The 22,939-nt window shown below is 54.9% G+C and overlaps 1 protein-coding gene across 4 annotated transcripts in view; it reads right to left on the bottom strand.

Moving 5' to 3' along the window:
- Positions 1-22,939, bottom strand: part of DNMT3A (DNA methyltransferase 3 alpha) — a 97,133-nt gene that overhangs the window by 61,660 nt on the left and 12,534 nt on the right. For 3 of the 4 annotated variants that reach the window (XM_032353130.1, XM_032353128.1, XM_032353131.1), the window contains exon 2: positions 8,748-8,980. In XM_032353130.1, the coding sequence (XP_032209021.1) occupies positions 8,748-8,810 (63 nt within the window). In that variant the 5' untranslated portion in view covers positions 8,811-8,980. Of the gene's footprint in view, positions 1-8,747; positions 8,981-9,125; positions 9,837-22,939 lie in introns of those variants that run through there. The other variant, XM_032353129.1, reaches the window with a different exon arrangement.

The raw sequence follows: 22,939 nt of genomic DNA, 5'->3' as shown, positions 1-22,939 counted from the left end.
TCAGGAACACGGGCTCTCTGATCTTTCCAAAATGCAAAGCTGATTATGTCACTCTGCAGAGCTTAAGCCCTTGCCGAGGGGGCTTCCAGGGGCCTCCAGGATCAAGCCAAGCTCCTTAGCCCGCGTGAAGGAAGGCCCCCAGGATCTGGCGGGTGGCCTCGGTCTCCTCTCCCCCTGCCTTCCTCCCACCCGTCGCCAACAGACTGCACCAGGGGGAAGAGCAGGCTGCTTCCCTCCCCGGCACCTTGGCATAGACCATTTCTTCTGCCCCAGCTACCTCCCCCTCAGGTTGACCAGCAAACCCTTATTCTTCCAACCTCATTTCCCAGATTTCCTTCCCCCAGGCTCCCTCCTCTGATCCTCTGACTGAGGCCACAGATCCTCTCTCCCCCACAGCACCCACTCCCCAGCACTGTGACTGCCAGCTAGCGTCCTAGACAGGCCATGAGTCCCTTGCAGGGAGGGACCGTGTGTGTCTTAACCTCAGCATCCCCAGTGCCTAGACCAAGGCACCTAGCGTGAGGCAGGCACTCAAAATCCCTTCATGAGTGAATGTCACATAGTAGGTACTCAATAAGGGAGTCCACACACACACACAGAGGTACATATGCAAATCCACAGAGCAGCACAAATATAACTGTGCCTGAGGTTTCAGGGTTGCTCTGATCTTTATGATTTCAAATCAGGAAACAGGATGACTAAAATGTACTTTCTAGGCTTAAACACAATCATGTCGCTTTACATTTATGTAACTCTTTGCAGCTTTCAAAGCACCTTCACATTTGGTGGCCTGTCAGATTAGGTAGTTACCATCAGCCTCTCTAAACTTCTGAGGCTATGATTTGACCTAGATTTTAACACCGCTCACTGGATGGATTATTTTAAGCCACATACAACTTCTCATTCTGATGAGCTGGGCTGGGACGATAATAATCTCTCGCAGTTGTACAGTACATGGTAATTAACAAAGCATTTTCACATACATTGTTTCATTTTATTCTTCTGCTTTACAGCAAGCGGAGCACGTATTATTTTCTTCCATCACACCGGCGGGAACTCTGAAGCTCAGAGGGGTTGTCTAACTTGCAGAGATCAGAGAGCCAGGAGAAAAGGCTTTAGAACCAACATTTAAATCTTTGATTTCCAGCTCGAGGGTCTTTCTGCTGTAACACACCACTCTAGCCTACTACCCTCTGTGCTCCCAACGTGTGTCACTGTGTGCGTCACCGGGAAGCCACGAGCACACAGGCAATCCAAGGCAGAGGCACACACTGGCATCTGCATCCTGTCTCCGAGGCTCCGGCCAGGACACAGGACCCCTCCCCTGAAGAGATCTATGTCCCACCCGGAGCCAGCCCGCCAGATGTACGTGCTCCCTTCAGAACACACACCGGATGCTACCGACCCAGCATCCGCTGAGCAGATGTCTCAAGTTGGTGTTTGAGTGGAGGGGATGAACTCGCCGGATCTAGCCAGCCACTTGCCCAGACCCTTTGGGACAAGAAGCACGTACAGCCTTGGCCAGCTGGCTGGCTGGCCTCCAGGGGTCCGTCTGTGATCGCGGAATTCAGTGAAACCAATTGGCCTCTCCACCAGGCCTGGTCCCAGTCTGGGCTGCCTGAGGCCCAGGTCTGCAGAGTGACGGCCGCAGGACACCACACACCACACTGCATACACGCATGCACACACATGCACACACACACACACACACACACACACACACACGCTCATGAGTGCCGCGTGCCAGGGCTGGCGGGGCGGGGGGATGGGGCTGCGGTGAGAGTGACCACACGGTGGCCCCTGGGATGGCTGCACACCCTCATACTTCCACATACCCTCCAAAGCCCCCTATGTTAACGATCTCAGTCACCTCCCAAAGCTATCAGCCCTCTGTTTCAATTATTCAACAATATTCAACACATATTCATCAACCGCTTAGTCGGCTTCACACTGTATATCTGGATGAAAGCCTCCATCCCTCCCAAAAGGCCATGCTCCTGGAGGGCCCGGCCATGTCCTGTTTGGCTCTCCACGCCCCCACAGCTCCCGGGTACCTGCACACAGCATGTGCTCCACGTGTGCCGAATGGCTGAAAGCGGTGGTGCTTGTGGGATTTCCCAGGTCCCCGCGCCAGGGCTGCAGGCCTCTCCCACAACCTGCGTGCCATGCTGCGGCTTCACGGCCTTCCAGAATGGAGACTCCATGAGCCACAGGCCCGAGGCACAGCAGCCCAGCCCAGCCACGTCAACCTCTGTGGCCAGGCCAATGAGCATGCTCAGAAACATTTATCCAGCACCTACTATGTACTGGATACAAAGATAAGCAAATAGAACACTCAGTTGAGAGAGAGAACACATAAAGAAGTACTTGAGTAGAGTGTCCCCCTCCGTGGACCCGAGCCTACCCCAGCCCTCTGCAGCCCACCCATCCCACCAGGGACTCCCTTTCTGGAAGCACTACAACACTACATAGGACATGATTTTTTTCTTGGTTTACAGAGGGAAGGAATCCAGACAAAACCGTTCATAGCCACGTGACCTTTGCGAACTTTCTTAACCTCCCTGTGCCTCAATTCCTCACCTCTGAAATGGGGATAATGAGAGGAGATGCCTCCAGGGCAGCCGTGAGGATTAAGTGAGTTAATTGCCAAGCCAAGCAAACTCCTTTCTATGACCTTCCATACTGTGCAAACATTGCGTGGGACGATTATAAGTAATATCCCTAATTGCCCTGTGGCTCTCCGCAGCAGGGCAGGGCCAGGCCGAGGTGCCAGAGAGGAAGGGCATCACCTCCACTTCCCCCTCATCTGGGATACCCACGGCAGCCTGCCCTTTCCTGCTCTGTAGAGCTGAGCGCGGCTATACCCGCCCAGGCCCTGGGGGACACGCTTCTTGGTAGGGAGGGGCTCCATCCCCAGCCTGACCCCTGAAGGCCTGAGGGACCCACACCAGAGCCTCTGAAGGCAGCCACAGCCTCTCCCAACAAGAGTTAGGGCTCCCTGTCTCTGGCTTCAGTGTTGCATCTATTCAATGTGTGAAGGGAAGAGGGTCCTCAGGCCTGCCTGTTCTCAGGGACCCAGAAATAACCTTCCTTCCACACGCCAGGTTCTCCGTGGACCTTCAGGCCACACCTTTCACACCCCACCTGTATTTTCCACACTCTCGCCCCGTGGATCTACAGCACGAATGTGCAGGCAGGTGGTAGATAAAGAGATTGCTAGGTAGGTAGTAGCAAGCTAGCTAGTTACCCAAAGTGAGTCCCAAGACGAACAGAATACATGCCAGGCCCCTGTGTTAAACACACACCATGTCAAACTCTCATTTCCCTGCTCAGAGGCCACATGAGCGAGTCACACAGCAGAGTCCAGATTCAAACACAGGCCCGTCTCCAGAGTCCCAGTGATGCGCTCACAACTGTATCAATAGCGGGTTACCTGAGCCGGACACGCACAGGCTACCTCCTTTCCCCGCACCGCACGGAGTGCACACGTTTGATGAACTGAAGGTCTCCGGCGACCCCGTGTCCAGCAGGTCTATCGGTGCCATTTTTCTAACAGCCCTTTGCTCACTTCATAGTCTCTGTGTCACATTCTGGTAATTCTTGCAATATTCCAAATTTTTCCTCATTATTATTATTATATTGGTCGCGATGACCAGCGATTACAACTTGCTGGAAGCTCAGAGGGTTGGCATGTTTTAGCACTACTTTTAAATGAAGGTATGTAAATTTGTTTAGACGTGTCATTGCACACCTGATAGACTCCAGAAGAGTACCAACGTAACGTATATGAGTTGGGACGTCGAAAAAAATTCATCTGACTGGCTTCATTGGGATCCTCGCCTTAGAGTGGTGATCTGAGCCAAGCCGGCAATCTCCCTGAGGTACGCCTGTCCTGTCTAACTCAGAGAACTTTAGAGCATCCCAGCACGAACACACAGGTCCCTGTCAGTGCAGGGGCGGGCCCCGTGTGCTTCACACACCTGCTGCACGTGCCCAAGCATCTTATCAACTCCACTGAGCTACAAATGGATGCGCCCTTCTTCCTAGCTGGGCTCCTGAACAGGGAAGGGGAACGCGGCCTCTTCTGTAACTGCTTGAATGTACTAAGAGGGCTGCTATTTCAACAACCCCTACAGTGACTATTACAAAGCAAAGAGCCGGCCCTCAGCGACGGTGTGTGGGCATCTGAGTGTAATGAAGGCAGAGCGTGCCCGAGCAGGCAACAGACCTATGGACCAGCAAGAACAACGGAGAGCGGAGCTGGGAGAAGCCCACCCAGGGTGCCCCCAAGCCTGTGTACTGCCCGCAGGAAGTGGTGCGTGCCCAAGGGAAGTCGGCACCTGCCAGGCCTCTGGGGTGGCCTTGGGTGAGGAGGGAGAAGCCCGGCCACGGCACTGACCACACACACATTCACACTCGCGCATGCACACAGCACACCGGCTGTGCTCCCCCAGCATCAATCCGCACCCCTCCTGTCGCTTCTACTCCCCAGCTATCCAGGAGAGGCCTCCCTGCTCCAAATGATAGGCATGACCTATAGCTTCCTACCCCCTCTCCTTTACTAGACCCTCCAGGAATGTTTATTCGGTTCATGCAACAGACCTGCGGAGCCCTACTCTGTGTTGGTACTGGGGAAGGTACTTGGAAGGAAAGAGAAGAAGAGGAGAAAAGAGAAACAATGCAGGAGGGAGGGAGGCACGCAGGCGGGGAGGGAAGAAGGGCAGGCAGCTGTGTGGCCACGGCACTGTCTTCACGGAAGAGTGTGTGTCCGGTGTGTGTGTTGTGTGTGTGCGCGCACGTGCTGGCCTTGTATGTGAATTCTTACTGGAGATGAAGTGCCCCCAAACCTCAACCCCAGGACAAGAGCATGGCCACACTGAGTAAAGCATTCTCTGACCATCCCGACTTCCAGTCTGGACCAACACCCTTGAACCTGCAGCAGAAGCACCGTGGGCAGGGCTGTGGGCATCAGGGCTTTATGCGGGTGGGAAGGCTGGGGGGAGCCTGCCTGAGTGCCACGGCCCCGGAAGAGCATTCACTGGCTATATGACCTTAGTGAAGTGACCCCATGTGTCTAGGCATCCATGTAGTCATTCAGAAGATAGAGTGCTGAAAAATACAGCCTACCTTATGGAGCAACCCTATGAGCGAAATAAGAGCGAACTAAGATCACGCGAGCGCAGAGCTTAAAGTAGCAGCTGGCAGGGAGTCAGCACTCGGCGCATCTTGGCTGTTGTGTTTCTGAGGCCGGAGGAAAGAAAGCGGGGAGCCGCACGATCGGGGGCCCAGCCTGGGGCTTGGACTCTTGGCCAGGCGCTAATTCACATGTGGGGATCTGAGGAGGCCCTTCTAGCCCCAAGGCGGGAATGCTCTCGGTCTCCTTTCCTGCTCCCTGTTCCCCCTCCCCTCCCCCCTGTGCAGGGCCCGATACTCCACCAGGCTCCTGGCCTCCCTGCTGTCACCTCCCACCCATCTCCCCTAAGGCCACCTCCCCCTCCCTCCACTGTGGCCACATTTCCCCAGATGACCCAGCCTGGTGAGAACCCCAGCGCTCAGCCCCCCCAAAACCTGCATTGTCCCAGCGTTCCCCACTCGCTCCCTCCCCACCCAACATATGGACAGCAGGGTAGGGGAGGCTGCCGGACGAATGGATGCTGGGCAGACGTCTCTGTGCACTCCCAGCCATAAGCGAGCTCCTTGGCTCTCACCGCTGGCTCTCGCCGCTGGCTCTGCACCCAGCCTGCCTGATCGAGGCCCCGGGCTGTTCCCCTGTGGAGGGTCTTACCGCTCTCATTTTCCTTCCAACCCTAGCCACAAGGGACTTCCTGAGCACCAGCTCCAGGCTAGTCAGCCCCGCCCTCCGGGGGCAGCAGTGGGGCTGGGTGTTGTCCACACCAGTACTTCTCAGATGCCCTAGAGAGAGGCCTGGCTAAAACAAGGACTGCTGGGCTCCAGCCCCACAAGCTCTGATTGGCATTTCTTAACCTTTCCAGGTGCCACCAGTGTTCTCAAAAGAACCACGGGTCCCCTCCAAACCGTAATTCAAGGCAGACTGAAAGCAGCAAGGGCTTTGACCAGAGAGGAGCGGTGAGAATCAGGGAGAGGGCCCACCAGGCAGAGGAAGGAGCATAAACAAAGGGCTGGCGGTTCCAGGAAGTACCACAGTGGAAGGTGCGTGAAGGCGTGGCCGGGAAGGAGGCTGGAAGGGCACGTGGGGCCCAGGGCCAGCGGGTGGCCACACCCCTTCCCTCTGGCTCACCAAACAGTTCCTTAGTGCCAGGTGCTCCGGGAGACTCGGCCAGGCTCCTTGGGCGGTAGCCCAAGACCATCTTCCCCCTCCGTGGTGACATGGCACCGCAGCCCCAGGCCTGGTTTTCTCTGGCTGCCGTGGGAGACTGGCAATGTCTCTACCCGCCCTCCGCCGAGGCTCCCAGGGCGGCTCCCAGGGCAGCTCCCCCGAGCTGCGGAAGCCAGCCCAGAGGGGCTGGGGAGGTGGGCCAGGTGAGCCAGTGTGCGCCCGGTGGGCGTGGGCAGCTGGGGAGGAGCCCTGCTCTATCAGCACCAGGATCTGGGGCCGGGTATGTGTTTGTTGCCGCATGAGCCAGAACAGTTACTATGGGTAGATAATAATAGCAATCGTAATCCCTCATAATTGGACCAGACTTTGCTGTTTGCAGGGCATTTCCATGCCCATGACCTCATCTGACTTCCCCAACCACCCTGTAAAACAGGCACAGCTAGAGTTACTATCCCCACTTTACAGCTGAGCAAACGCGAGCCCAGATGGCCTGAAGTCACATCTCCAGGAAGTGGCAGACTCAGGCCTGGGACCTGGGGCTTCTGACTCTGTCCAGGGCTCTTTCTCGATCTTGAACTGTCAGAACAGAGAGCCTGCTCTGCCGCTCTACATGCGAGGGAGCCAGGGGCTCTGGTATCTAGGGCAGCACCGGTAATGAGAGAAGCTTGGCCTGACTGTCCCCACCTTGCCCACCTGCGGGGGGGGGGGGGCAGCTGATCACCAACTGCAAGTGTACGGACACAGAGCTCTGTCAGCACGAGTCTAGGCATTAGACCGGGTAGGGAGCTCAGGGTCACCTAATCCAACAGAGGAGCAAAACAGACCTGACCAGGGGAAGGGAATTATGCAGAGCTACAGGTGGCTGGCCGCAGGTGGCCCCGACTCTCTGTGGGTCGACTGCTGCCTGAGACAGGAGTAGCTCGAAAGGCCCAGAGGATAAACTGGACTGCCTGTTCTTTTTCTGTGGGTTCAGAAAGAAGGGGACCCACAGCCCCTAGAAGCCTGGCTCAGTGGACCACGGCAAGCACTTTCTCCCCGACCTGCTGGGTATACACCCCCAACTAGGGCATCCTGCATGACTCCAGGCTGTGAAGGTAGGTGCCAGGGCTTCATGCGCACACCCGCATGTCTCCACACAAGGACTGATCCAGTGGGAAAGGTTCTGATCCAGCAGGCTCTCATCTGGACCCACCACTGGGTAGCTGGGCTCAGCTTCCTCATCTGTAAACGAGGGCCATCTGTCCTTGCCCCACTTATTTCAAGGCTTGTTCCTGAGAGCCAACTGGCTGGAAACCACTCAGAAAACAGAAACAAGCTGTAAGGCTGAGGGAGCCCAGGAAGGAGCTGAGCACGCGTGGGGGCGCATCAGGGAGCATAAGCAGGGGGCGGGTCTCAGAGCTGTCCCCGATGGTGGGCAAGCAGATGCGATGCTCCTTGCAGTGTCCAGGGGGCCCATATCTGGTGCCAGGTGTCCACTCTGGTTCCAGAAGGACAAACTATACCCCCCACCTAGCATTGCCACCCCTCCCTCCTGCTCAGGAAAAGGGGAACAGGCAGAGGGAACTGTGGGGACCAGGGCACAGCAGACAGGACACCCCAGGAAGGCCTATGGCTGGCACAGCTTCCCCAGAAAGGTGGTGGGGTTTACCATCTCACTGACAGAGAGTGAAAACAGAGTCTAACTGTTGGGGTTCAGGGCAGCTTTGCCTATAGATGGACGCAGCTTGGTGAGGTCCCAGGCAGCCTGTCGCGGCCAAGCAGGGATCCCTACGGGGCTGCTGGGATCTCCTTTGATTCAGGCCTGTCCTGGAGTTCAACAGAGGGTGATAAGCTCACCCTGCAGGGGGCTCCGAGAACAAGGACGTCATTGGCTCCATGGTCAGAAGTGACACTCAGAGCCCAGGGGGGGTGAGGGGCAGGAAATCACCATCTCCAGGATGACTGGTGTCACCGTGTGCCTGGCGCTCTGAGAGGGGGAGCCCTCACGTGGCCTCCTAGCTACGGAGCCTCCCCAAACTTGCCTTTGGCCTCGCAGAAGCAGAGGCAGCTAAGACAGGTCAAGGACCCCCTGAGGATACAGAGCTGGTAGATGCGAATCCAGAAAGGAAGCTGGGTTTGGGGACACTTTGCCAGGCTGTCCCCCCACACTGCATACAGACCCGGGGCTTGAACCTCTGCTCAGACACCAGAGGAGTTAGAAAGCCTGGATCCCAGAGCGACTGCTTCAAATTCCCGATGTATCCCCAGGACCGAACGTGTACAACCCATGGCCCAAACGGGGACACAGCCCTCCCCATGGCCCAGTGCGGAGACTGAGCTGCACGGTCCAGCGCTCAGCACGCCAGGGCTGTGCCAGGGCTGTCATCAGGGCTGTCATTACCTGGGGAGGGCCCCTCCCTCCTACACCCTCCCCCTCCCCTCCCATGGCTGCGGCCAGAGGGTCCCTCACCTTGCGGTCCTCCTCCCGCTCCGGAGCGGAGCTGCTGGTGTCCCCAGGGCCGCTGGAGGGCATGGCGGGCAGCTGGGCGGTGGGAGGCAGGCTGGGGCTGCGCGGGGCTGGGGGGCTGCTGGGCTTTGGGGAAGGAATTATCGTGGTCTTTGTCAGCAAGAGTTAGAACTTAGACATAGATCCCGGTGAAACTCTGCCTCCGGCTGTGGGGTGTGGGCTTCCAGTAGCTCCACCTGTGGGGGAGACAAGAGGGGTTAGCAGGGCAGGGCACCCCCAACCCCAACCCCGGGCCCCACCTGACACCCACCCACCCCCAGTCAGCCCCACGCGACCCCGTGAGGCCTGTTCCTCCGAACTCACTCCTCTTCCCAAGCTCACCGGCAGCTCGGGCCAGCCTAGCCCGCCAGAGAGCGGGGGAAACTGAGGCCGACTCAGCTGGCAGGGTCCTGCCTGGCTTCCCTCAGGGCCTCCTCCTGCCTCCAAGGCACCAGCAGTCTCCCCGGGCCTCCGCGTTGCTGTGGTACAGTGGGCGCCACTTCTGGGCCTTCCAGCGGCCTCCTGCCTCCTCCCTTCTCTTCATTCATGCCTGTTCTCTCCTTTGAAAGCTTCCCGCACCCTCCCTCCCACCCAGCCACCCCCTGGGAAATCCCAGAGGTCCCCAGCCCTGCTACATTTTCCTTCTAATCTGTCCTCCCCTCACGCCCCCACCCCCACATGGCTCCCACCACGTGGAGGAAGTGAGCAGCAGTCACAGGATGTAGTGAAATGAATGTCACCTCACTTCAGGACCAGCGTCTGGGCCCAGAGAAAGCTGAGGTTGAACTCCGGCTGCGGCCAGGCTGAAGGCCGAGGTCTGCAGTGCTGCTGAGAGGCTGTCTTGGTGGGGAGAGGCCACAGCCCAGGCCACGCTACTCTCCTCCGCACCCCACAAATCGGCCCCCATTTGCCTCGGGAAACTGGGGGGCTCGAGGGGGCCCTCCGCACCCACACAGCTTAATTTTAGGGGCTTTTCATCTTCCCTGCTTCAGGTGTGGGCCTCAAGCCAGTAAAATAACAAAGCCCCTGCCGCAGGCCTCAGCTAGGGGTGGGGGTGTTGCGGATTCAATGCCCCCCCCCCGCCCTGCTCACAGACACTGAGTTCTCCGGCTCCCCACCCCCCAGGAGGAAACTCGGGCCAAGCCCCTGCCTCCAGTGCACCCGCCTGCAGGGAGGGGATTGGCAGGAGAAGGAAAGTGGGAGGCAGCTGGATCTGGGCCCACCCACACCCTTCCCCTTCCAGTTCCCGTTCTGCTTCCCCGGCTTCCCCTCCCTCTTGGGCTTCTTCTCCCATCCCCCTCCAACCAAGGCTCCCTGGAAAACCAGGCACTGGAGAAAGCACAGGCTTGGGTCTCCCAGGGGTGCAGCCCTTTCCCCAGGGAGGCACTTCCCTGGGAGGTGGGCTCTGCCTCCTGTGTGGAGGGGGAGGCTGGAGTTGGACAAGCCTCCTTAGGGCCTGGACAGGAGGAGCTTTAAGTTAAAACCTCACCCCAAGCCCCAAGCCCCAAGCCCCAAGCCCCACGCCCCACAGGTGAGCCCTAAGGAAGCTCCAGGTGCAAGGTGTGCTTCTCAGCCCAGAACGGCACTGGGTTCCATGCACGCCCGCTGCCCGGATACACGGATACACGGATACACGCGTGCATGTCTCTCCAAAGAGAGCGTTGCTTTCTGCATCAGAGGCGGTGCTAAACCTGCCTGCCCTCCTTTGGGCAGCTGCTAGTACTCTTACTCTCCCTTTTATAGTTTACAGTTTACAGTGGAACCTCAGGCTCAAAAAGATGAGGATCCATCTCTACTCCAGAGGTCAAGCACAGGCTTGAATCCAGATCTCTCTCGCTAAAGCTCTGAGGCCGATCTCTGGGAAGCTTCGTCCCCCAACTTACACCAGCACCCAGAAACAGCTCTCAACAGTCCATGGGAGAACTGGTCCAACCCAGAACTCCATGAGGCTTCCCTCCATTATGGGCTGGCGACTCCTCTTCAAACCCACACACCGTTTGTTAGCACAAACAAGTCCAATGACCCCCTCAGCCCCGACACCAAAACCTTCAAAAGGATGTGAAAGCTAAGAGAGGCAGAGTCTGGTTGGAGAGAATATTGAGCAGATGTGGGTTCTAGTCCTGCCTCGGGCTTCCGGCCCTTAGCTTCCTCATCCATGAAATGGGCAAGTTGGATGACATAATCTACAAGGCGTCCTCTAGCCCTGCCCTGCCAAGCTGAGGAGGTGCGGAGGGCAAAGGGGAGAAGCAGACAAGGCTGGGACACCCTCAGGAGTCTCAGGGCCCCAACACGGGGTCCATGAAGACCAAGAAGGCACAAAGTAGAGGCAGATAACCTTCTGCCAGATGTTTGTCTCAGCACTGCCCTGTGGCCTAGAAATATCCAGGGAGCTTCTGTGAGGGGAAGAAAAAAGAAAAAAAAAACTTTCAGAGAACCTCTGATTGCCAATGAGAAGAGGGAGGAAGTAGGAGGGAAAAGCAGAACTTCACAAGGCATTGACCCTGAGGGCAGATACCCCGGAAGGGAAGGGAAATGCTCTTTCCCTCTCCCCTCCCTCCACATATCCCCCTGATAGTTGAGTGGTGTGTGCTCACCTCAGAGCAAACTCAGCTGACCCGGGTCAGTCTGTAGGTTCCTCAGAAAGTGTTTCTCAGAGTCACCCCGCATCACTGAAAACCATCCAGCATATGGCCAGGCGGGCCAGGCGCTGCACAATGCCAGGGGGCCCACCGTGGTGGCCATGGTCCAGGACTTGACACAGCGCTTCCCAACTGGCCTCAGAAGCTTCCTTCTCTCGGGGCGCCTGGGTGGCTCAGTGGGTTAAGCCGCTGCCTTCGGCTCGGGTCATGATCTCAGGGTCCTGGGATCGAGCCCCACATCGGGCTCTCTGCTCAGCAGGGAGCCTGCTTCCCTTCCTCTCTCTCTGCCTGCCTCTCTGCCTACTTGTGATCTCTCACTGTCAAATAAATAAATAAAATCTTTAAAAAAAAAAAAAAAAAAAAAGAAGCTTCCTTCTCTCAAGCAGCCCTACTGCTAGGAGAGACCTGCCCCGAAGCCCATGGTCCCAGCACAGCAGCCTGCGTCCACCGTGATGGTCCTTTGCCAAGCATTGCTCTGCTGTTCCTGGCACTGAGGCACCCTTCTCACCCACACCAAGGGCTGTACCACAAGAACCACCACCAAAGAAAAACCCATGCCAAGAACCCTACCACCATGACAGGAAGCTTTTATTTCCTCCTTTATACTTCTAATGGCCACGGGGGCCATAAATAATGTTTGGGACAATAACTTTGACCAACGTTTAAGGAATCCCATCATAAAAAAGTCTTGGGATCACACCTGACACTGTCACCATTATTACTACTCCAATTGCAAAACTGAAGTGGAAAAAGGACTGGGATTTTGAATATGCACACCCAGCTTCACTACCTTCTAAATCCAACTTGGTAGAAAGCTTTTTAAGAGACGTACAGTCACATGAGTGGGCTAAACAAAGAGGAGACACCACCAACGAAATTCTGGGGTCTGGAAAGCAGACTTGTCATGGCCAGATTTCAGACAGAACTGCTTTCAAATTAAAATCAAATCAAAACAAACCTCATTTGTAACAAGAATCCTTAAAAGATGGAGGCAACAGCACCGGGCTATCTCCCAGGCCAGGGGTGGAGAGGACCCATGTGTGAAAATAAAGCAGACTGAATGAAAGAAGGAAAAGCCCTAGACCCTGCCCCCAGAAGTCTGACGGTTGACCCTCCAGGGAGCACAGAACCCAGGGTCTTTGCACAGAGCTGACGGGAGCAGTGGAGAGCCACAGAGTAATATATCAAAATCAAGGAGATGAAGGTTATTTTAAATACTGGTGTTGAGTGCCCCAAAGCTCTTCCCCCACTGGGCCCCCCGAACCCTGGTAGCCAGACCCTCACCTTCTTCCCCTCTGGAGAATCTTGCCAGTCCGAGAGGAAAAGCCTACAGATACAGGTGCTGCACCCAGAGCCCAAATGGTGTCCAAATGGCTTGTGTGGGCCAACCAGTGTGGTCTGCCAGGAAACAAGCCCACCATCATGCACCAGAGCTCCCAGTCCCCTCTTCTTAATCCTGTACAGAACAACCAGGGACCAGCAGACTTCTGAGGGAGGCCTCTGACTTGGAAAATAGAGACAAGAACAAATAAATCAAACCAGAACAAAACTTGGGAAAGACACGCTTCGTGCACAGAGAAGATACTACATGCACGAAGCAAGGACAGGGTACTGTTTAAAACAAGAACAAAAAAGAGCTTAGAAATACCAACCATGCTAGTAAAGACGCAAAACTCAACACAAAGGGCACCAGAAAAAGAAGGAAAATTGGAGAGAATGGAAAAGAGAGAGAACTGGTCCAGAAGTTTCCATATGTAAAAAGCAGGAGTCGCATAAACAACAACAACAAACAAAACAGGAGAACGTTACTGATGAAAGAGTGCAAGAGAATTTTCCAGAAGTGAAAGACAAAAGTGGCCCGGTTGAGAAGGCCCACTGCATGTCCGCACAAGGGAGGAAAGCAGACCCACAACAAGGCACACCACTGTGAAATTTCAGAACACTGGTGCGAAGAGCAGATCCTACGGACCTGCACAGAGGGAGGAAAGGGTGACATACTGAGGTTCAGGAATCAGAATGGCTTCAGACTGCTCAACGTTAATGTGGAAAGCAAGAAGACAAAGGACCCGGTTGCCTGGGTGGCTCAGTGGGCTAAAGCCTCTGCCTTTGGCTCAGGTCATGATATCGGGGTCCTGGAATTGAGCCCCACATTGGGCTCCCTGCTGAGCAGGGAGCCTGCATCCTCCTCTCTCTCTCTGCCTGCCTCTCTGCCTACCTGTGATCTCTGTCAAATAAATAAATAAAAATCTTTAACAAAAAAGAAGAAGAAGAAGACAAAGGACCAATACCTTCAGAATTCTTAAAATAATTCTCCCATTAGAATTCTTTACGCAGCCTAATCATTTAGGTGCAATAGTAGCATGAAGTTATTTTCAGATACTCCTTTCTCTGGAACTGCGAGCAGATGTCCTCTAAGACACCCGAGACAAAGGAAGGGATTCTCCAGGATTAAGGTGAAAAGAGGTCAGATGAAGCCATAGAGAGCCACTGTTCAGATCTAAGCACTGCGACTTAAGAAGTACTGTGGCCGCCATGCCTGAGACCACCAAAGGGTCTTTTTAATCCGACAAAACCACAGGTGCTCCTCACTGTTCGCAGTCTGCCATCCAAACTCGGGAACGGAACGGATTCGGATACTGACAGGTACCTGTCCTGGACCATGTGCTCCAGGAGGGGGAGTAAACCAAACGAGAGGAAGACACGAGATCCAGAAAACAGGAACTCCAACCAGAAAGAAGGCAAAGGGAATGACAAGGAGGACCGCAAAAGGAAGTCCCAGAATGGCCGCTAGGACATGTCGCCTGCCCAGACAGCGGAAACTGGAGAACTAGAGCCAAAACATGTCCTACGGACGTGACTGCCCTTGCAGAGAGCCCGCCGACAGCGCTGAGAAGGTGAGGCAGCAATCGGCAGAAGGTGCAGAGAAAATAAGGCAGATGGAGAAACAAGGTCGTTATTAACTTCCGGGGAAAAAAAAGAAAGGAAACTCTTGCAGGATACTCTAAGGCCTGGCTGGGAACACAGCTGCATTCGTTGATTTAACAAATACGTGTGTGTCCATAGACATACATATGTAATGTGTGTGAGTCTGTATGTGTATGTATACATATATACACATGGAAACTTCCTGCCGCTGCTGTGACAAATTACCACAAAATTAAGGGCTTAAAACGACATAAATTTGCTCTGTCACAGGTCTGGGAGTCAGAAGGTCAAAACGGTTCATGTCACCGGGCTACACATCAAGGTGCTAGTAGGGCTGCATTCTTCCTGGAGGCTCTAGGGCGAATCCACTCCCTTGACTCTTATAGCTCCTAAAGGCTGTTCACATGCTGGGGCTCCTGGTCCCTTCCATCCTCGGAGCCAGCGACGGCCAGGCCTTCCCTCACCGCCTGACTCTGTCTCTGCTCCCGTTACCTCCTCGGCCTCTCCTGCATCTATCGTTCATTTCTAAGGCCCCTCCTGATGACACCAGGCCCACCCAGAGAATGCAGGATGATCTCCCCACCTCAAGATCTTTAACTGCAAAGTCCCTCTAGCCACATAAGGGTAACATATTTACAGGTTCAGGGGACGAGGATGTGACAGTCTTGGAGGGGGCGGGGCACTATACGACCCCCAACACACGTATACACGCGTACAACCAGTGTTTTGAAAAAACACTGTTACGTACCGTTAAGAGTGGGCCCACCACAAGAACGATTTGGGAGTGGAAAGGGTGGCTAGGTAGGAGAGCTAGGATCTTATTTGCTAAATAAGAAATCAATGGGAAATGTCTAAAATGGAAGGGTCAAAAATAGGCACATTCCTCAGAAACCTGAGCTGTAAAGTTGCTAGAAGAAACAGCTCAAAGCGGTGGCCTCTGAGAAGAGGAAGAGGATGGGAACCTCTCTCTGGTGAAGAGACACTGGGACCGCCTTCTTCAATGATATGCGTGTACTACTGTGAGGAAATAGAAGAGAAATTTTAGGAAGACAGAAGGGGGGATGGGAAGGCGGTCTTACCCCTCCCCCACTGCAACCTTCTGTTGGGTTCGGCTTCCATCCTCCTCTCTGAGCGCAGCTCAGCCCTTCCACCTCTGTCGCTCTATGAAACCATCACATCCCACAGCATAGCCATGACCAGAGAACTCCTCACACCCACACAGAGTTCCATCACCGGCTACAGAAGTGGTACCTCCCTCCCTGCCCTCCCACCCCCCCTCCCCTCACCAAACGTTGACTATCTTCCAGTAACATCACTTCCAGCAGGCGCGGCCCAGGCACGGGGTGCTGCCTCCCAAAAGGCATCTGTGCCTGTCACGGCTGCCTACGTCCCTAACCACGACGCTGGCTCACTCAACAGCCCACCTCAGCCAGAGACCCACCGTTCAGCCATGGCGGCCACGTCACCTGCCACGTCACCGCCCGCCCCCAACCCCCGCCCCCACCACATTGTCCCCTACCCCCACCCCCCCCACCATTCCCGCCTCCCCTCCCCAGGCGCAGATCATTCCAAATCTCCCCTCCAAGCATGCCCCAACCAGCCCTGACACTGTCACCCCACTGTGTCACCTCAACTAGGGCCCGCACAGAAGCAGTCTCTTCCAGAAGCAAAGCCAGCATTGCCCCAAGCCTAAATCCTTGCTCCATCAGGAACATTCCTAATGTCCTCTCCCTAAGAGCCCCTTCGACGCCAGGGCAAGCCCTCCATCTGCCCTGCTGAGAACCACATCACCATCTCTGTATTGGACCCCCCCCTTCCCTCCCCGCATCTGAAGTCTGCTTTCCCCCTCGTGGACTTTGCTTGTTTCCAGCTGTCTGGGGGCCTTTCCCCTCCCCACCGGCCACACCCCACCCCCTCCCTCAAAGCATGAGCACGTGACCGGGCAGGGCCAATCAGACGCCTCCCGGGACCGGGTGGTGCAATGGAAAGGCTCAGGGGTAGGATGTGAGTCAGGAGCTGCTGCCCGCGGGGGAGGGCTTGCCCGAGAACAAAGGGCTGAAGACAGAGGGATGGCAAACTGTGGTCACTGCCTGGGTCCCCGCAGCATCTCGCTGTACCCGAAGGCAGGGCATCTCTGAACCTCCAGGTCATGGGAGCCTTTCCGTCCCTGGGGTGTGAGTGAGTCTGCACCCCGCGGGTGACAGTCCTGACTCATATGCCAATGTCAGCCTCCCGAAGGGCTTCTTCCTGCGTGGGTTCAAATCCTGACCTGTTTCCTCCATCAGCTGTGCGGCCTGGGGCAAGGCGGTGGCCCACAGCCTCAGTTTACTCAGCTGTAAAAGGAGGGGGAGTGACAGGAGCCACTTCCCGGAGCTGTTGTGAGAATCTAAATGAAATGCATCGCACGTGCTTATAAGAGTGCCTGGCACGAAGAAAATACGCAATACATTCGAACAACTGTTAGTCCCTGACTAATCCAGCCCACAGTTTTCTCTCCTTTCTTGAAATCCCCCGAGTGCCTGTGAGCCTGCATCGCCCAAACAGGAGCTTGTACTTAGGAAGCTCCCACGATGTGCCAACCCCTGAGAACAGAGCTTTACGATGTCAACATCTCGTTGATCCTTACGCCTCACTCCGACCTTTTGAAGCGGGGACTACTTTTCCCGGGTTTCCCAGATGAGAAAAGGGAAGTATAGAGAGGTTAACAAAGCTGCCCAAGGTCACGATTAAAGGGAGCCAGATTCAAATCCAGGTCTGTTCTACCCTGAAGTCCAGAGTGTTCCATTCCATCATGTCCTCTTACAATTAACCTGTGACTGTTGCTTTGGGCATAGACTGCTCGGAAAGCAAAGTTTCTGGTTAGCCTCCCTTTCCTGCCTGTGTGCAGTGGGGACAGGGGGAGGGGTGGCGGTAAGCAGTGCAATCTTCTAATCATAGTATCTGGTGCCCTGCCCAACGAGTCCGTCATTCATTCAACTATTTGCTGAGTACCAGCCACGTGCCAGGCCCTTGCTTAGAGACATGCCCTGTCCCATTTCAGCCTCACAACAATCCTATGAAGTTTATAAAGCAGGTTCCCTTGGTAGTCCCACCTTTAATAGAAGGAGAACCTGAGGCTGAGAGAGGTTTCTTGCCTCTCCAAGGCAGCACAGGTAGAAAGTTCCAGAGTAGGGCTATGAAACGAGGTCCATGGAACTCCAGAGGCCTCACAAATATGGCAGCACTCAGTCATGGATGAGCGCTAAGCATACACCCCAGATCCACCATTTATGCCCCTGCAGGGACACCAGCCCACAGATGACAGCCTCATAGCTGAATTTCCCACTTGAGCTTGGGAGGAGGAGCAAATGACTCCTGTAGATGACAGAAGGCAGGAGAGTAATCTTGTGCCCCATACCATCCAGGGTGGTGATAAGCTCTGGGGCTGGTGAGCTGAGGGCCAGTAGAAGGCTCAGGGGAGGGATCAGGGCTTCCTAGACAGAGATGTCTATCTGCCAAGTCTGTTCCCCACTATGACAGCCTCTCTTGGTCACAAGACTGGGCTGGATGTGTGTGGGGGCTGGAGGGGGGGGATGAGTATCTCTCCTTTGCACTGCTCACTCTCTCTCAACACGAGTGAGATGCACATCATCATACCATTACTCTGTCTTCCAGAAACATCTCTCCCGTCCAAACCACCAGCTGCACATAGAATACCAAAAGCCATTGGCAACAGGCCAACAGTCCTGCCATCCTGTTGCCACTTCAAAGCCCATCTGTCTGGCTCTGGAGTCACAACACAATGACTTGTGGTTGTCACACCATCCTCGAGGCCAGGGCACCCCCAGCGTGAGCTCTCATGATCACCCCAAGCTGCTGCCACCGTAGTGGCCACACGAGCAGAGAGGAGTTGAATCGGACTCTTCTGCTCATCTAATGGTTCCCATGACACAGCCCCAAAAGCAAGGAGGAAAAAAAAAAAAAAGATTTATACCCAAAATAGATGCTGGTAAGGATCTGAAGTTGTCCTTGGGCATTAAAAAGAGCCAGTACAGACTTCTAGAAAGGAGCATACAGTTCAGTTCTGAGCATGGCAAGTCAGGAGAGGCCCTGTCGGGAGCCACACATGCTGGGACAGCCAGAGGGGCGTTCCGTGCCCCTGGAGCCGGGGACCCCGGGGGCCCAGGCTGAGAGTCCGTGTGAGAATCAGTCACGGGAACCCTTGGCAGGGCTGCTGTTTGGCGCAGCCGTGAGAGTGGCTCAGATTCTGTCCCCCCCTCCCCAGGAGGTGGCCCATGGTCCACACCGGGCAGCTCCCAATACTTTTCACTTACTTCCCCGTTGACCCCTACATGTAGCCCCACCCCACCCCATGTCTCTGAAACCCTCTAGGAATGCTGACCATCATGACCCCCACCACCATGGCTCCACTGGATGCTAAGTCAACAGCCTGGCTTTTTTGGATCCCTATTCCACTGAACCAACAGACGGAAAAAAAAAAAAGGAGTTACCCCACTGGTTTGGGTGATTGATCCTGGTTACCAAAGAGAAAGTGGGTTGCTGGTTCACAACAGAGGCAAGGAAGACCAAGTCTGAAATCCAGAGGATTTTCTCAATTATCTCTTAGAACTTCCATGCCCCAAAGTTAAGGTTAAGGGAAAACTTCAGGAACAGTGACAACAACAAAGACGACAGGCCAACCGGGGATTCAGATCCTCCGAGCATCTAAGTTTAGGTCACTCCACCAGGTAAGAGAAGCCTGGCCTGCTGAAGAGAGGAAATGTAGGGTAGGCAGTGGGAGAAAGGAGCCGGACCGCAGATGTGGCCTTGCGAACAAATACAGAAATGAGAACTGACTATTTTCTACTTACTTGATACATACACATGTTTATTTGCACATGGTAACTGTTTTCTTGTTTTTCCTCCTTCTTCCCATTATTTCATACACCAGTTGTTGGAAATTAACTTTATCATTTTGTCTTTTTCTTTTTTTTTTTTTTTTAAGGGCTCAAACTCACAACCCTGAGATCAAGAGTCGCATGTGCAGAGGAGCCTCGGTTGTACACGCGGTTAGGTGTCCCACTCTTGGTTTGGGATCAGGTTGTGATCTCAGGGTTGGTGGTCAGGCCCCGCATTGGGCTCTGTGCTCTGGGCTCTGTGGGATTTTCTCTCTTTCTCCCTCTCCTTCTGCCCCTCCTGCCCGTGCTCATTCTCTCTCTCTCTCAAATAAACAAATCAATCTTAAAAAAAAAAAAAAAAAAAAGGTTGCACGCTCCACCGACTGAGCCAACCAGGCGCCCCTATAATTTAGTCCTTAGGTAAGAGGAGAATAGTCAGTGGGACTGTGATTGAATTCGAGAAGTTATTCATGTAGACAGCCGTTGATACAATGATTGCTAGGACTCTTCATCTGGGGAAAAGGGTGAGAACCTCAGTGAGAAAAACGGCTGCGTCTTGCTAGGTAGAAATACAGCTTATTTGGTAGTTGCAAGGGGGCCCGAATGTGCGTGAAAGGTGCAAATGGAACTGTACAGCCCAAGGAGTAGACGGTGCCCCTAATCGATTTATTCATCCTTCATTTCCTGCTCAGTGAAAATGGAGCTAGGCCCTTGAAATATTTCTCCTCAGCCAGCAAGTCTGGCGTCGCACTCTGCCAGCAGAGGGGGATGGAGGGACACTGAAGAAAAGGGAGTCTCCTTTCCTAGACCCAGTGGGCTCTCCCGGAGGGCTCCAGCACCATACACAACTCCTCCAGCAGCCAGATCCTGCTGTCCCTGTGGCTCCCCTACGTCCCCCCCATGCCCAGTCCTGCCCCATCCAGCACCAGGCTCCTGTGGGGAGGGGCTCCTGCGGGGCCTGGCTTCTGCCGTGTGGGACCGCCAGCAGCATCACCCAACAATCCCCTTGAAGGGGGGTTTAGTGGCGACTGTGCCTCCAGCAAGATATTTCCTCATACACAGCCTTCCTTGGGACGCAAAGGATGGGCTTCCAGTGAGTTCTAGGGGCCAGGTTTCCAGCAAGGGTCTCAGCCCTGGGGGGCCTCTTCCCTTTAGGGGCTGGTCTCAAAGTGCTGCTTCTAGATTCTCTGCTGTTTGTATTACTGCTTACTAGCCCGATCTCTCATTACTCTCATCCCCTGTTGTAGTTAATAAGTCTTGATAGTGAACTTTTCCTGTTCAAATCACTATGTGGTTTCTGTCTTCTGAATGGGCCCGGACTGATACGGTCACCCACAGCCTCAAGGGGCCAATTTTCCATCCTCTCGGTCCTGGAGTTCAATTCCGCCTCCGTGCCAGCCAACCACTGCCCTGCTTCCAGTACGTCCATCATCTCTCCAGTGCTACTGCTGAGCCCCGAGACACCCCTGCTTCTGGAGGTTCACAGAGCGGGGGATTCTCTGGCTCTCTCTCCCACCCACGCCTCCCCCTGGCTCCGTGTCCTTGACTCTCCCACCCCGGGCTCCTCTGCTCTGTCTCGGCAAGTGTGCAGTGGACACCCTCAGGGGTCCCACTGGACCTTCCGCTGCCCTCTAACTTCCCCTCTGCTGAGAAACTCAGGCTTCCAAGTCTACTTCGTGAACCTCTCCACCTGGCTGACCCGCAGTCACCTGAAATCCAACTCTGCGAGAACCAGATGCCTCCTGTTTCCTCTGGCTTCTCTCCCGCTGTGGAAGTGCCACCACCGTCCCCTCCGCTGCCGAGCCCCCACCACCGAAGAGAACTGAGATTCCCCGTCCCCCGCCGCCGTCCCCACACTCCACGCAGCACCTGGTCCTCAGGCCTCCATCCGCCGTCTCCACCCGGGGGAGGGACATGGGGCCTCTGCACCATGGGCCTTGCCCTTGGTGGTTATTCTACAACAAGGCTCCCAGCCTCTCGTACCTCTACCCCCCACCCCAGCTGCTCAGTAGATTCTCCACACATGGCTTTCTCAGTCAAAGCCTAGGATACCCGATGAAAATGTTCTAGAATTGATTGTGGGGACGGTAGCACAACTGCGTGCAGGTACTGGAAACCATCAGATTGTACCTTTTAAATGGGTGAATTGTATGGTATATGAATTATAGCTCAATAAAGCTGGTATTTTTTTAAAAATCCATGAGGGGCACCTGGGTGGCTCAGTTGGTTAAGCACTTGCCTTGGGCTCGGGTCATGCTCCCAGGGTCCTGGGATCGAGTCCCGTATATGGCTCCCTTCTCAGCAGGGAGCCTGCTTCTCCCTCTGCCTGCCGCTCCCCGGCTTGTGCTCTCTATCTCTCTGACAGATAAATAAATAAAATCCTAAAAAAGAATTTTTTTTTTTAAAAAACCACGATGCCAGGGATTTTCACGCACAGTAAAATCTAAACTCTGGCCCAGTCCTACAACAATCTCACTGCAGCATGAACCCCCCTTCCTAGCTGACCCCCTCGTTCCAGGACCGGCCACTGTCCCTCCCCCAGCTTATATCTTCCGTCCCCACACTTGTGACTACACTCACACCATTCTCTCTTCTGACGGGGCCCCTTCTCCCCACATCCCTCAGCACCCCCACTCCCATTACTTCTCCTCGACCACCCATCCAGGGGTCTTGAATCAGTTTCTGTTTGTGGTCATTTTGCTTCCCGTGTGTATATGCACGTGTCTGCTTTCCCAAACAGATGGGGTCAGAGTTCACATCTTGCACCTTGCAGGCCCCCCAAACGGCCAGCAGCTGTCTCCCGCTCCGGGTGCCCCTTGAGGCAGAGAGGACTGTGTGCGGTCACTCCCAGTGCTGCATGCCCAGAGTGACCCCCCACAAGCCCTATTCTAGCGTTGCTTAGCAGAGTCCCCCGAGGCACTGTGCCAATGGAAAGGCCTTCTTCGGGGGCTCTGGGCTCCTGCACCACCTTTCCCAAGCCAGGACAGCTCTCTCTCCCCACCTATGCTCATGCTTCTTCCACTCCTCCCAGATCAAGTGACACCAAGTGATCAGCCACCTGACCCCCTCCCAGGCCAAAACTAAGATGTCCCCCCAAAGGGTCCTCAGGTCCTGTTGGAGCACAGTCCCTCTCGACCCACCGCTACATGAACCACCCACTGGTCACTGATCTGTTTTTCCCTGCTGCTCCACCTGAAACCAAACCTCTTGCGGAGGGGGCCGAGAGGAGGAAGAGGAGCCCCAGATTCTGGGCAGCACCTCTCAGAATCACTAGCCGCTGGCCCAGCAGCCCCGGTGCCATTCGTTCCCCCACTCTGGCCCTAGACTCAGCCGGACTCCACCTCGAACCCCAAGCTCTGCCCCTCAGAGACGTGGGCTTTGTTTTCCCAATCTGCACAATGGAGTAACTAGGAGCCCCTACTTTATTAACCCATTTTAAGGTATGAGAGAATCCGAGTGAACCATTGAGCACAGTGCCTGGCACACAGTGGGCACTAAAGAAATGTTAAGTCTTTAAAAAAAGTATTATATGATTAATCAGGGCAAAAGGCCAGTGACGTGTCCTTAGGAAACCTAGACTCTGGCTTAAGACCACACCCACGAGTGGCTCTTGCTCACTGTGGCCTGACCCGGAGTCCCCTCTCGGGGCTCGAGCCCGAGTCTGCCGCTAGTTCCCCAATCCGAGGTGCCCAGCCACAAGAACGGGTTACCTCTT

Source organism: Mustela erminea, chromosome 7 (genome assembly GCF_009829155.1).
Source record: "Mustela erminea isolate mMusErm1 chromosome 7, mMusErm1.Pri, whole genome shotgun sequence".
In the NCBI taxonomy this organism is placed as follows: domain Eukaryota; kingdom Metazoa; phylum Chordata; class Mammalia; order Carnivora; family Mustelidae; genus Mustela; species Mustela erminea.
The sequence above is the reverse complement of the archived record's forward strand: the minus strand, read 5'-3'. Positions and strand labels throughout refer to the sequence as shown.